Source organism: Trachypithecus francoisi, unplaced genomic scaffold (assembly GCF_009764315.1).
Source record: "Trachypithecus francoisi isolate TF-2019V2 unplaced genomic scaffold, Tfra_2.0 Lachesis_group20, whole genome shotgun sequence".
NCBI lineage: Eukaryota > Metazoa > Chordata > Mammalia > Primates > Cercopithecidae > Trachypithecus > Trachypithecus francoisi.
The window spans coordinates 21427452-21441315 of NW_022681466.1; the positions used below are offsets into that span (position 1 = coordinate 21427452).

The 13864-nt window shown below is 55.0% G+C and overlaps 1 protein-coding gene and 1 non-coding gene across 4 annotated transcripts in view; one reads left to right on the plus strand and one right to left on the minus strand.

Annotated features, from left to right (window-relative positions):
- The window catches only part of LASP1 (LIM and SH3 protein 1), a 52537-nt gene extending 40074 nt beyond the window's left edge, over positions 1 to 12463 (minus strand). The window contains exons 1-2 of one of the 3 annotated variants that reach the window (XM_033183229.1): positions 11989 to 12463; positions 4452 to 4546 (exon numbers count right to left, since the gene is read on the minus strand). In XM_033183229.1, coding sequence (XP_033039120.1) covers positions 4452 to 4546; positions 11989 to 12057 — 164 coding nt within the window. In that variant the 5' untranslated portion in view covers positions 12058 to 12463. Of the gene's footprint in view, positions 1 to 4451; positions 4547 to 11446; positions 11496 to 11988 lie in introns of those variants that run through there. The other 2 variants (XM_033183230.1, XM_033183231.1) reach the window with 2 other exon arrangements.
- A 435-nt stretch (positions 12464 to 12898) lies between these two features.
- TRNAC-GCA lies at positions 12899 to 12970 on the plus strand. Its single transcript has one exon. It is a non-coding gene; the product is annotated as a tRNA-Cys (tRNA).
- The last annotated feature ends 894 nt before the right edge of the window (positions 12971 to 13864 follow it).

Sequence of the window (13864 nt, forward strand, 5' to 3'; positions counted from 1 at the left end):
CCTGTACACCAAACTCACATACTCACTGGGTGGGCCCAACTCCCTGGGAAAAAGCCAGAAGAAACCACGTGCCCCTTTGGGTCCTGCACTGGGTTTGGCCCAGCATGGAGCACGTGATGCTTCAGAGAAGGAAGCCAGGCCTGTGGTCCACAAAGTAAGACCAGAACAGAAATGGGAGAAAACTGTACCCTGGTAAACCCAGGATTCAGGAACCTGAATGTCACTCAAGGATAAGACCAGAGGCAGGAAGAAAATGGGAGGAGGCGGGGCTAAGGCGGGTGGATCACCTGAGGCAAAGAGTTTGAGACCAGCCTGGGCAACATGACAAGACCTCCTCTCTACAAAAAACTTAAAAATTAGCATGGTTGGCCGGGCGCGGTGGCTCAAGCCTGTAGTCCCAGCACTTTGGGAGGCCGAGACGGGCGGATCACGAGGTCAGGAGATCGAGACCATCCTGGCTAACGCGGTGAAACCCCGTCTCTACTAAAAAATACAAAAAACTAGCCGGGCGTGGTGGCGGGCGCCTGTAGTCCCAGCTACTCGGAGGCTGAGGCAGGAGAATAGCATAAACCCGGGAGGCGGAGCTTGCAGTGAGCTGAGATTCGGCCACTGCACTCCAGCCTGGGCCACAGAGCGAGACTCCGTCTCAAAAAAAAAAAAAAATTAGCATGGTGGCACACGCCTATGGTACCAGCTACTAGAGAGGCTGAGGCAGGAGGATTACTTAAACCCAGGAGGTCGAGGCTGCAGTGAGCCATGATCACTCCACTGCACTCCAGCCTGGGTGACAAAAAAAGTAAGTACAAACAAAAAAAGTAAGCAAGCAGGAGGGAATGACAGCAAACACTCGGCCTAGGGCCCGGCACATAGCAAGTACTCAATAAATTCTCTTTGGTCTAGGGTCCAACATCCCTGGGCAGGAATTTTTTTTGTGTGTGTTTTTTGTTTGTTTGTTTTGAGATGGAGTCTCGCTCTGTCACCCAGGCTGGAGTGCAGAGGCGATCTCGGCTCACTGCAGCCCTGGCCTCCCAGGTTCAAGCAATTCTCCTGTCTCAGCCTCCTGAGTAGCTGGGATTAAAGGTGCCAGCCACATCTGGCTAATGTTTGTATTTTTAGTAGAGATGGAGTTGCACCACATTGGCCAGGATGGTCTAGTAGAACTCCTGACCTTAAGCAATCCACCTGCCTCAGCCTCCCAAAGTGCTGGGATTACAGGTCTGAGCCACTGTGCCAGGCCTCCTGGGCAGGAATTTTTAACCATGGGGAAACCAAGGCTCAGACAGGTCCAGAGAGCACTCCTTGCAAGCGGGCCCCACACCTGGTTCATCCCAGAATCCCCACGGGTAACATCTTGACCCAAGGGATGCAGGGGAGGGAGAATGCCTGCCTTGGGCGAGGTGCTACCACAGCTAAAGTGAAACACAGCTGGGTGGCAAATCCCGCAGGTCTCTCACTAGGCTCCTTCCCAGGCAACATCCCAACTGGGCCAAAGGTCAAGCAGAGGCTAGGGTTATAAAAGCTGGAGGAAACATGGAGGGGCCAACCTGCTTCTTTTGGCTGGAGACCAGGAGGGAGACAGAGGAACCTCTGCCTCTGCAAGTTGGAAGCAGCATCCAGAGAAGAAGCCTTCATCTTCTGCCTCTCCAGGCTCCCCCAGCCCCTGCAAGAGCCCTCCACCCCACCTTGCGGCAGCTTCCCAAGAAGACAGTAAAAACAATAAGCTGGAACTTTGGATGAGGCTGATAAAAATGCAAAGAAAACAAGGACAAGCCTCTGATTTTTCTCCAGCTCCCAATGCTCACTGAATGCTAGGCTACTGGAGTCACTGGGCTCCAAGGCTCAGCGTGCTGGGGCGGAAGCTCAGAATCAAGGCTGAGGTGGTCCAGCAACCGAGGGGTTAACTGCCCTGGCTTCTCTGAACCCCACCCCACTCCCAAATGGAAGGAGGAAGTGGCAGAGAACCAGGGCTTGTGTGAGCCCTTAAGAATTTGAAGAATGTCCCATTTCCCTTGTGGGGGTGGGAGGGGTTGTTAGAGGGAAGAGGAACAGTAGAAATTAATAGAAGAGAAGGGGCAGCTGAAGGAGGGGCCAGGACAGAACTGCAACCCTTCCTCTACCCAGATAACCTGCCCAGTGCCCTCCTTCTTCCAGAAGAGACGACTTCATATTGCTTCTTGGGCTTGAGATTTTTATCAGGAATCTGTTTTCCCAGCACCTGGCAGAGGTTAGTATGCATTATAGCAGCAGGCAGGCAATAAATGTCTGCTCAATGAGCAAGCGCCTAGAAAGATGAAAGAGTGGTCGTAGCCAGGGAATGGGAGGGGGTCAGGGAGCAGGGAAGGTTTAGGGTAAGGTTAGGGGTAAGGCTGGAGGTTTAAGCCCCCTTTTTAGACAAGTCCCAAATGCAGGTGAACTTCAGCTGCAGAGCCTACTGACTGAGAATTAAAAAAAAAAAACAAAAAAAATGGACTCAAGTCAGATCCTAAATTCATGTGAACACTGAAATTACCATTACTTGAGTTGGTTGAAGTTAAAAAAAAAAAAAGTAAAAATACATTTTAAATTTTTAAAAAAATCAAATAGGCCGGGCGCGGTGGCTCAAGCCTGTAATCCCAGCACTTTGGGAGGCCGAGACGGGCGGATCATGAGGTCAAGAGATCGAGACCATCCTGGCTAACACGGTGAAACCCCGTCTCTACTAAAAAAAGTGCAAAAAACTAGCCGGGCGAGGTGACGGACGCCTGTAGTCCCAGCTACTCAGGAGGCTGAGGCAGGAGAATGGCGTAAACCTGGGAGGCGGAGCTTGCAGTGAGCCGAGATCCGGCCACTGCACTCCAGCCTGGGCGACAGAGCAAGACTCCGTCTCAAAAAAAAAAAAAAAAAAAAAATCAATTAAGGCTGGCAAGGTGGCTTATACCTGTAATCCCAGCACTTTGGGAGGCTGAGGCGGGCGCATCACTTGAGGTCAGGAGTTCGAGACCAGCCTGGCCAACACAGAGAAACCCCAGTCTCTACTAAAAATACAAAAATTAGCTGGGCATGGTAGCGTGCATCTGTAATACCAGTTACTCAGGAGGCTTAGGCACAAGAATCGCTTGAAGCCAGGAGGTGGAGGTTGCAGTGAGCCAACTGCACTCCAGCCTGGGTAATGGAGTCTGTCTCCAAAAAAAAAAAAAAGCAAATTAAAAGAAAAAGAAATTATCATTACTTATAAGTGACTTGACCTTCCAAAGCCTCCACCTCGCAGGTGGCGGCAGCTGTGAGGCCCCAGTACTGAGTTTGTACTTACTACTCACAAGATCAACTTGAAGATGGAAAGTTGCTGTACTTTCTGGGACTGCATGGGATGGGATGAGAGAGGAGGGGAGGTGTTCCTCCAGGCTCTGGGATAGGGGACCCCACCCCTATACTCCCTCCCTACTGTCGGCTGCTGCAGATCCCAGTGCAGAAGGAACACAGTCCAAGATGACTATACTCAAAAAAAACACAGTCTCCACAGCCTCCCTCACCAGGCAGGGAAGAGATCTATCTGGCCCAGGCGACACCCTTTATACACCCCCTGCCCCTTCTCAAAAAATGAACACCAAAAGGGCGGACACGAGGCTTCCAGAGAGTTTTCTTGAAAGAACCACGGGAGGAAGGAGCCCCCAAAGCCTGGGAAGTACCAGGTGAGAGAAGGAAACCATCGATTTTGGGGAGAGAAACAAGGGAAGGTAAACAGGAGAACAAAGCCCCCAAACCCAAATACAACAGACAGGTCACTCATTCTTGAAAGACCACGCGGAAAGCCCCCTCTTTTGTAGCAGGAGGCAGTGGAAAGACATGTGCTCGCCTTACTGCCCAGAGACTGGGTTAGAGCCAGTCTCTCCCTAGCCATCCCATCTTGAGAGTCTCTTCCCTTCCCTAAGCCCCAGTTTCCTCATCTGTACTTTAAATGCACTTTAAATGGGGGATAAAAGCACTTTAAATGGGGATAAAAAGTGCTTGCTTCAGCCGGGCGCGGTGGCTCAAGCCTGTAATCCCAGCACTTTGGGAGGCCGAGGCGGGTGGATCACGAGGTCAGGAGATCGAGACCATCCTGGCTAACATGGTGAAACCCCGTCTCTACTAAAAATACAAAAAACTAGCCGGGCGTGGTGGCGGGCGCCTGTAGTCCCAGCTACTCAGAGGCTGAGGCGGGAGAATGGCGTGAACCCGGGAGGCAGAGCTTGCAGTGAGCCGAGATCGCGCCACTGCACTCCAGCCTGGGCGACACAGCGAGACTCCATATCCAAAAAAAAAAAAAAAAAGTGCTTGCTTCATCCAGCTGTCGTGAGGATGAAATGTGATGTTCAGGCAGGGGGTGGAAGTGTTCGCCAATGTCACCTTGCAGTTATTGGAAGGGAAGGAAGAACTCACTAGGGGAGGGAGCCAAAGCACCCACCCAGTCCCCTGCCCAGAACAGGACTCACGCATTGCAGTAGGGCTTCTTCTCGTAGCCCTTGTAGTTCTTCATGTTCAGTGTCATCTTGCAGGTCTCGCAATGGAAGCATGCTTTATGCCAGAACTGGGGATGGAGACAGAAGGAGGACATACATCAGATACCAGGACTTCTGAAAAAGGGGCTCAGGCCCTGGGAAGGGGCACTCTGGAGCTACTGGGACTGTCCTAGGCCCATGGCTATGGAGAGAACATGGAATTATCCCAGGTGAGCTGGGGGCATCTCAGGTCACAGTCTTTGGCACTCACCTCCCCTCTCTCCTTCCTCATCCTCCACCACTGAACCCAGGAAGAAGAGAAGGGCAGGCATGAAGGACCGGGGGAAGAGCCCAGTTATAGTGGCGGCAGCAGCCCCCAGGTCAGCTCCACCCTCCCCAGGGAACCCCTCCTGCCCAGAGCTGGAGAGGCCTCATTGCTTATGCAAAGCTGCGCTGGGTTGCTAGGGAGCAGCCGCTGAACATGAAGGAGCAGCTCCTCTGGCCTCATGGAGGCCTCAGAAGAGGAAGGCCCAGCCCCCACACACCCAGGCCCGGAACCCAGGTGCTCCTAGCTCCTGTACCAGAGCCCAGCACACCCGCTAGACCTACATAAGCCCCAGGTGGTGCTACAGCTCCAATACCTCCCACTTCCTGTGGGATGCCCGGCCAGAGGAGTGGGCTGGGTGTCCCAGGCTCTGTCAACACACCACATCCTTTCTACCCTTCCTTCATCCTCCCCCACCCCAGTGGGAGGGCAGGAGAGCGCCCAGCAGCAGGTCCCCCACTGAGGCACTGAAGGGCTCTACTTCAAAGCCTTGAAGGTAGACACCTCCATAGTGGACATCAAAGCTCTACCCCACTAATTGTATGGCCTTGGGCGGGGCCGGGCGGGGCCCTGCACCTCAGGAGAGCCCACTTCCTGGTGTGTAGAATGGATGTAATAACACCTGGCCCTCCTGGGATTGTCCAGGGCTCAGGAGAAATCACCTTCAAAGCCCTCAGCACAGCATTTGGCACCTCTGAGCACTCAGATGTCAGGTGCTGGGCACCACAAATGTGAACCTCAGCTGAGGGAGTCAGGGCTCACACTGGAGATTGTGTTGGGGTGCAGAGGGGCTTCACTGTGCCAACCACAGCTCCAATCCATTCATTCATGTGAGAATGTGGCACACAGGGCCCATCCAGGGTGGCTGACGGAGGGAAAAGAGTGATGACAGAAAGAGAACTGATCTAGGCCAGGAGCGGTGGCTCACACCTATAATCCCAGCATTTTGGGAGGCTGAGGCAGGCGGATTACCTGAGGTTGGGAGTCCAAGACCAGCCTGATCAACATGGTGAAACTCCGTATCTACTAAAAAATACAAAAAAATTACCCAGGTGCAGTGACGCATGCCTGTAATCCCAGCTACTCGGGAAGCTGAGGCAGGAGAATCGCTTGAACCCAGGAGGCGGAGGTTGCGGTGAGCCAAGATCATGCCACTGCACTCCAGCCTGGGGTACAGAGCAAGACTTAATCTCAAAAATAAATAAATAAATAAGCCAGGTATGGTAGTGCATGCCTGTAATCCCAGCTACTTGGGAGGCTGAGGCAGAAGAATCACTTAAACCCAGGAGGTGAAGGTTGCAGTGAGCCAAGATTGTGCCACTGCACTCCAGCCTGGGTGACAGAGCAAGACTCTGCCTTAAAAAAAAAAAAAAAAAAGAGAGAGAGAGAAACGATCTAACAGGCTCCGTGTGGCAGCCTGGAGGGGTCTTTGTGGAACCGCTGAGAAGTACTGATGCTTAGGCAAACCCGTGACAACAGGATCTAAATTCACCCCCAGAAGCCCAGGATGATGCCCTGGATCACCACCAAACAGGGGTCCACTGCCAGGACCCCAGAATAATCCAGGCCACCTGAGTGACCTGGCTGGCCTGTCCCTGCCCCATTTCCCAGCAGTCAAGGGAGACATTCCCCACTAGGAAAGAAGGAGGCCAGGAGGCAGGCCCCAGGGACTTTTGAAGGGGCCCAGCCAGAGCTGGTTCTTGGCCATTTGTCGAGGAATTCCCCCAAGGCGATGCTTTTCAAAATGTGGTCTCCAAACCACGGAGAGGTGCTTCTGAGACACTGGGAGGAGGGGATAGCAGAAAGAAGGCTGAGAATCTGGGATTCAACCTCCCCTACCATGGCCCACTTCAACCAGAGACCCCCAGGGTAATTTCAGGGGGAAATCGCCATCGAATAGGGTACTGGTTCCCTATCAAGAAGACCCAAAGGAAAAACCTAATGGTGGAATATTAAACAGAGTGCTAGGAGAACCACTCTTGAGGAGGAAGGCCAGCCAGAAGTCTGGAAGCAAAGAAGTGGTGGGTCTAAGCTTGGCCCCCTCCCCAACCTGGGCCTACCCCAGTGACCCAGGTCCCCTAAACTCCCATGTGGCAACTTACAGACTCCTTCTGGTGCATAACCCCAACACACAGAACCCACTGGGGACACTAAGACAGGGTGGTCCCTGCCCCCACAGGCCCCTGAAGTGACAGCCCCACTCCCTCCCCCAGTGACTGGGAGGCATTGGCAGGGTGCCCCAGCCTTGTCACTACCCAGTCTGCTGGCCTCTACCTACTTAGCTGCACACGCCCCTGCCTGGGCCCCCGCCTCCTGCTACCCCCACAGGGACCTGCCAGCAAAAACATTCTCCAGAATCCAGACCATGACCCACTTTCTCTCTCTGTCTCTCTCTCTCACACACACACACACACACACACACGAAGGGCTACACACTATCCTAGGACGGGGGACCTCCAAGTCTGCCTCCTGATTGAGGTTGGGGAGACAAAGTGAGAGAGACCCCTACTCCAGATGGCCAGGCCTCCACCTGGAGCCAAGCCCCTTGGAGGAGGAGGGTGGGGTGTACTGAGCAGGCAGGGGGCACAGGGCCAACACCGGACCCAGGGGCTCCAAAGACCCCTCCAGGCTGCCACGCGGACGAAGCAGAGCCCCTCTTCAAGGGGATGGCGCCTATTTCTATCAGTTCCTTCCCACCTCCCTCACAGGCCCCACACTCTCATCCAGACACACGAGGGTGGGGCAGAGGAGGGTGGTCACCTGCCCCCTGCAGGGGGCTCCCAGTAGAAAAATGGAAACCAGTTACTATGAAGCACAAGTGTCAAGTGGAGCTGCAGCCACTGTCTCCTGGAGTGCTGGAGGGTCAGGAGAGGAGGCCGCTCCACCCCTAATGCCTGGCACCTCCAGCGGCTTCAGGCGACTCCCCTCCCCTCTGGAGGAAGGCCCCAAAGTTCAAGAAAACCCACCAGCTCCTTACACTGTGTCCTTTTTGGGGTAGGAAAATTGTGGGGAGGGGAGGCAGAAAATGGCCAGTCCCTCCACAACCGCTGTGAGCCTAGCCTGGACCCTAAGATGAAAGAAACCCTGTCTTGTCTCATTGGGGTCTGGGGAAGGACACTGTCAGGGAAATATGTCCAGAGGATCCCACAGTGACCCCGTCTGCCTCTGCCCTGCCCCATGGGCTCTGTCCTAGAGCAAGAGCCCCCCCTCTTTTAAAGACCCCAGGCAAGATGATTTCAGCGAAGCATTCCTGGGCCTCAGGACTCGGGAGGAAAGTGCACCTCGAGGCATGCACCTCTGTCCCTTCCTGCTGCCTGCAAAGTCCATGGTTTTCCTGTTCACAGAAACCAGACCCTACCCCTGCTGCCCGTTAGAGGCCTCTCAGCCTGGATCCAAGGCTCCAAAGCAGGGTCACCTTGATCTTCCCTTGCCTACCTGCAACCCACTCTATAGAAAGGTAAACAGGCTGGTAGGGGCAGAAGCCTGCAAGGATACCCCTCACTTGGGATAGCCTGTCCCTCTGTGGCTCTGGGTTGGGGGGGATGTGGCAAGCTTCGTGTCACTGTGCCTGCAGCCTGGCACCTTGGCCTCTGAACCCAGGCTACCCCATAGCCATGACTCAGGGATGGAGTATGAGGCCATCTCTTCCCTTCCTGTTGCCCAGGGTTACAGTTTCTCCCTCCTGCAGAGGCAATGCCAACCCCACCCTGGCCGGGTCACCAGCCTAGCTCAGTTGGCCACCTGACCCGCTGGCTTAAAGGCATAGATCTTTGCTGCACCTCCACAAATTTTGAGGAGGACAGGACTATTCCCAGTGGCCCCACTCCCCCATACAAGACCCCAGGCCCAGAGCATTCCTCCAGATAGGGTCAGGAAGGGATGGGACCTACTTTTGGCACAAATGAGACAGAAATAAAATATAAATATGTATAAATAAAAGTACTTTATACTGGCAGAAGAGCTGAGCAGAAAGAACTGTGGGTATGAATTTCAGCTCTAAGAGAGGGAGATGAGCCACACGGGCTACCTGAGCCTCCGTTTATGGGGTACATCATTTACAAGAGCAAACACAATTACTTTGTGAGGCTGCTGTGAAGACTGAGCCCAGCATGTTGCGATAACTAGTAGCTATTATGAAGGGATGGTCCCAAGATGATGGTGGGGTACTCTAAGCTTCAGCTAGCAAAACGGGGTACCACAGCTGTGAGGACTTCACCCCCTTCGAATGGGGAGGGAGCGCTCAGACAAGCAGAGGCAGAGGGCCCGCCCTAACGGGGGATTCCAGGGGACCTGGCAGCAGTCCAATCCTCTACCTCCACCTGTTTTCAGAAACCTGGGGAAGCAAGCCAGGAAAGAGGGACATGGCAAGATTCTTAACAACAAAGCTCCCTAGATACAAAGCAGTTGCACAAAGTAGGTGCTCAATAAATATTTGTTGAATGAGCAAATGAGGTCACCCTGTTTCTCCCCCAGCTCTAATCCCAGAAGTCCTCTGGAGAAGCAAATCTCGACCTCCTTCCTCAAACACTGTCATCAGCAATACATATTTATCCAGCTTGCAAAGCATGCTGGGTACTGCAGGTTGGGGGCAGGGTGGCCTTCAGAGGTGACAAGGTTTTTACCCACCTATGCCTTTGGGAGATAAGGCTCAGAGAGGAGAAAAGGCTGAAACCAAGGACACAGTCTGTGCTTTGGGCCACGTAGGGGGCTGAGTGCCATGGGGGATTATAGAGAAAAGGGTGAGTCTAATTTGACTCTTTTGTAGTAAATGGGAGGCCTTGGGAAGTTAGTTAGCAACTATGGGAATGAAGTTGCCTATGGGACTGAAGGTTCCCCTTCCTCCCTGGTCTCAGCCCAGCATCCTCCAGGCACTGGCTCACCATTCCTGGTGCCTATCCTCACTGCCTGGAGCAGGTGGGGAGGAATACATCTGATACATGGATATTTCAGGTCTCCTGCTCAGTACAGGGGCAAGGTCTCTACAGGGCCACTTCCTATAGGGAGAATTCTAAAAAGAGGAAGGAATCACCAACTCCCACTTCCCTGGGCAACCCCCACTTGAACGTCCTCTTCCAGCTAGGGTAAGAGAACTGGGGAGGGCACCCTGCAGCATCCCTGCTCCCCTCCCCTCGGATACACAGCACTGAAGGGCTTTCCAAGGGGAGTGGTATGGAGCTGAACAGAGCATCCCAGAGGGGTAGGGAGGGCATAGTCTATACAGCACCCTCTTTAGCACTCAGGGACTTTAGTGCACTGCCCCACCTTCAAAGAAATGACATCATCATACCCATCTGACAGATAGTGAAAACTGAGGCCTAAAGATACGCAAAAAACTGGTGGGAGCAGACCTGGAACAAGGACCCAGTCTCCCAACTCCTGGGGTGGCAATCCTGCCTTCATGTTTTGCTTTTTCCTTATACGGGTGAAGTGCCCTCTGCCTCTTCCCAATTCATGACTGTGGAGAAGGGGACCACAGGGAACTCAAGATGCAGAGGCCAAAATCTCTGCCACGAGGGGAGGGCAAAATCCCAGTATGCGAGGACAGGTACATTCTCAAGGGGAGACTTCATCATCTGATAGCTCTAAGCCCAAGTCCTGCCCAACAGCAGCTGGCACGGTCACGGGCAGATCAACACCTTTCCTTTTGCCCACAATATACCCCCTCCTCTCCTCCTACTCAATCAAGCCCAGGACTAGGAGGGACAGTGACACAGCAGCAGCCCCATATGCTCACACTCCCCAAGAGCAAGTTCAAATGTGTTTCAGAACCTCCAACCCCACCTCCTCACCCTGACTCAGAGGCCAAAGGTCACTGAGGAAGCTCACACCCTAAGGGGGAGGGGAGAGACAAGGTGTCCAATGAACTATCCTCTCCTGAACAAAACCTGACTCCAGGTCAGTAATGAACTTTGGGGCTCTGTACGCCTCTTTCATCCAGTGTTCCCACCCTTGCACCCCTCCTCCATGCAGTCCCCCCAGCCCTCCCAGTTCAGATGGAAAGGTCAGAATACCTGGACTTGGAGCCAGCTTTGGGTGATGGACGAAAGACGCGGTGAGGAAGGGCACAAAATCACAGAGGCCTCCCCTCCAGACTGGGGAGGAGAGGGGATGCAGAGCAGCAGGTTTTACCTTAGGATCTCACGGAGCTTACAAGAGGGCAGGATCCTACACCAAACTGTACGGGAAACGCCCAGTTCTACTCTCCAACCCCCCCTCCAAAAGTCTAATGGCAACCAGATGAACAAGTCCAGCATTGGGGAGACAGGGCCCCCAGGGGGCAGTGAATCTCCACAAGGCCACCATCGCCCCCTCCCCCACCCCGCCCATACCTCCCCCTTTCCTCGGCTTCCCCAGAACTCAGCCAACCCCACCCTCCATTGGAGAAACCTGCTTTGAAAAGTTAGCTCTTTGTTCTTCCACACGATCTCCTGGCTCTGAGCACAATTTCAGGAGATCTCAGCGAAGCACCCCCCACCCACCCTACTCCGGCACCCGACCCCACCCGGCTCAGGCTGGGCGGCCCAGCACCGGGAGTTGGCTTTTAATTGGAGGTGGGGGTTGGGAAGCTATGGAGGAGGTCTGCGAGTCCTTTAACCACTCAATCACCAAGGAGGCCTCAGGTCGTTCAAAATCGGGGGTCTTGCGGCGGAGCCCGGGTCCTTACCCGAAACCCCCCGCATCAGATGCCACACTCGCAGGCTGATAGCACCCGCCCCGCCAGGCCAGGAAGCGAGGCCATCCCCCGCCTGAACGGACGGTTTCGCAGGGCCCCCCAGCCTCTGCCCCGCCCCCTCCACCAGCGCCCCGCGCTTCCGCCTACTTGGCGCTCGGCGCGGAGCGGAGAGGGAGCGGCCGTCTCTTCTCACTCTCCAGGCCCTAGGGGGCGGGACTGCACCCCTAACCTTCCCCCAACACACCCCGGGGCCTGGCTTCCCTGCTTCTCTCACGTCCTCCCAACCCCAAGGCACAGAGCCCACCCCTCTCCAGCACCGGCTGCCCGCTACGCGTGGACTCCCCGCCTCGCCCCAGATCTCCTGGTTTCCAGATTGGGATGTGTCCCCACACCCCATGACACCGCCCGCCCGCCCTCCCTCCATTCTCCTGGGATCGCGGGGATAAAGCAGCAAAGACCCGGCCCTTCTCTCCTCCCTGGATTCAGAGCACTGCCAGGGATTGCACAGACGCGTCTCCCGGTCCCGGGCTCACCTTATCCAGACAGTTCACCTTCTCCGTGGGATACACGATCTTGCCGCACCGGGCACAGTTGGGGTTCATGGTTCCGAGAGGGGCTGCGGGGGGACGTCGGAGCTCTCGCGCGTCCTCTTCCCCAAGGCGAGCTGGCGGGAGGCGGCCGCGGCTGCAACTACACAGGCGGCAGCAACGGCGGCTGGAGCTGGGGAACTGGCCTCCGCCTCCGCCCTCCTTCCCCTAATAAACACAGCGGGGAGGAGGGGCTGCACCGGGGCGGGCACGCGCCTCGGGCGCGGGCGAGGGCACGCGCAGCGAGGCGCGCTCCGCGGGCGACGTGGGGCTGCGCGGGGGCGGGTTCCTGGGGGGAACTGCGGGGCCAGCGGTGCTGGCGCCCCGGCGCTCCCAGGCTGACTGCGCCCGGTGCCCAGGGCCCTTCCCGAGCCGGAGGCGGCGCAGAGCCAGGCGGGCTGCACATCTGGGGCGCCCGGGCTGCAGGAGGCGGGCTAACCCCTTAAGCCCGTCGAGGGTGGGGTTGGAGCCCTCCTGAACGCCAGAACTGATTCACCGCATTTGGGGACTTTCCTTTCTACCGGTTGCTACCGGGCATGAATCTACAGACCGAACGGGGACCCCCTGCCCTGCCCCTCTTAACTCTCTTCCGGCCCACACCCTTTCCCACATTTGTGGGGCGGAACCCGTCCCTCCCTCTTGGACGCTGCGCGCTGCCAGACCCGGGCTAGTGCTTCCCTCCCCGAGCCCCTGCAGTGCACCTTCCCAGGGTTCCCCGGATGCGGGCACCGTCTGCGTTCAGCATGACCCCTTTTCTTCTGCATGCCTTTCTCTTTATGTTACACCCTACTCACAGAGTAGCAGCTGCAACAATTCTTAGCACCCAAAGAGCCGCCTCCAGGCGCTGCAGCGGCGCGGGGGTATAGCTCAGTGGTAGAGCATTTGACTGCAGATCAAGAGGTCCCTGGTTCAAATCCGGGTGCCCCCTCGCTGGCTTTTCCTTTCACTTGCTAACCAACCATCTGTTTTTCATTCTTGATTCATATTTTAACATTGGGTCCTGACTACAAAGAAAAAAAAGGTGAAAAAAGTATCTTCCTCATTTTTCAGCCTTAGCAGAAAGCTTTCGGTTTTACTTTGTGCTCAGGGTGGAGGAGCGGGTGGGTATAAAAGCTGCGCCAACGCATTACTCGCGCCAGAGGTGTAGGGATTTCTGTGGTCACGGCTGCCAGCCTCAGATGAATCAGACAGTTCGAGGTGCCCGGTTTGAGGGACAGAATGTTTCCAATGGGGGTAGGGAGACAGGAGAACGCCTCAAGTTGGCGTTCCTTTTGGGGGTGGAGGGTGGGTCAAGAGAGGGAAACCCATAGACACAGCCCTTCTCCAACTTCAACTTTCTGTATTAATAGTGACATGGACGTGCTGTGTTCATCCTTGACTATTAATGTACAAAAGTAAAGTTATATCCCAATGCAAACTGAGATAAACGAATACAGTGTTTCTCAAATTTGAACGTGCATCAGAATTACCTGCAGGGCTTGTTAAAATCCTCCTAGTTTCTGATTCTGTAAGGGGGCCCGGAGAATTTGCATTTCTACCAAGTTTCCAGGTGCCGCTGGTGCTGCTGGTGTGGGGACCGCGTTTTAAAAACCACTGAAGTGAAAATAAAAGGCCGTGGAGTTTCATAACCTAAAGATGGGGACAAATATCTGCTGGCTGCGCGCCTGACAGTGTCACTGTTGGGCCGGAGGAAAATGGTAAGTGTGACGGGAGACAAGGGCGTCCCCCTCAACTAGGTTTTGCCCAAAAAAAGGAAAAATAAGGAGAAAGGAAGAGGCGTGCTGCCTGGGTCAAAGGGCAGCTGCTATATTTTAAACCCGGA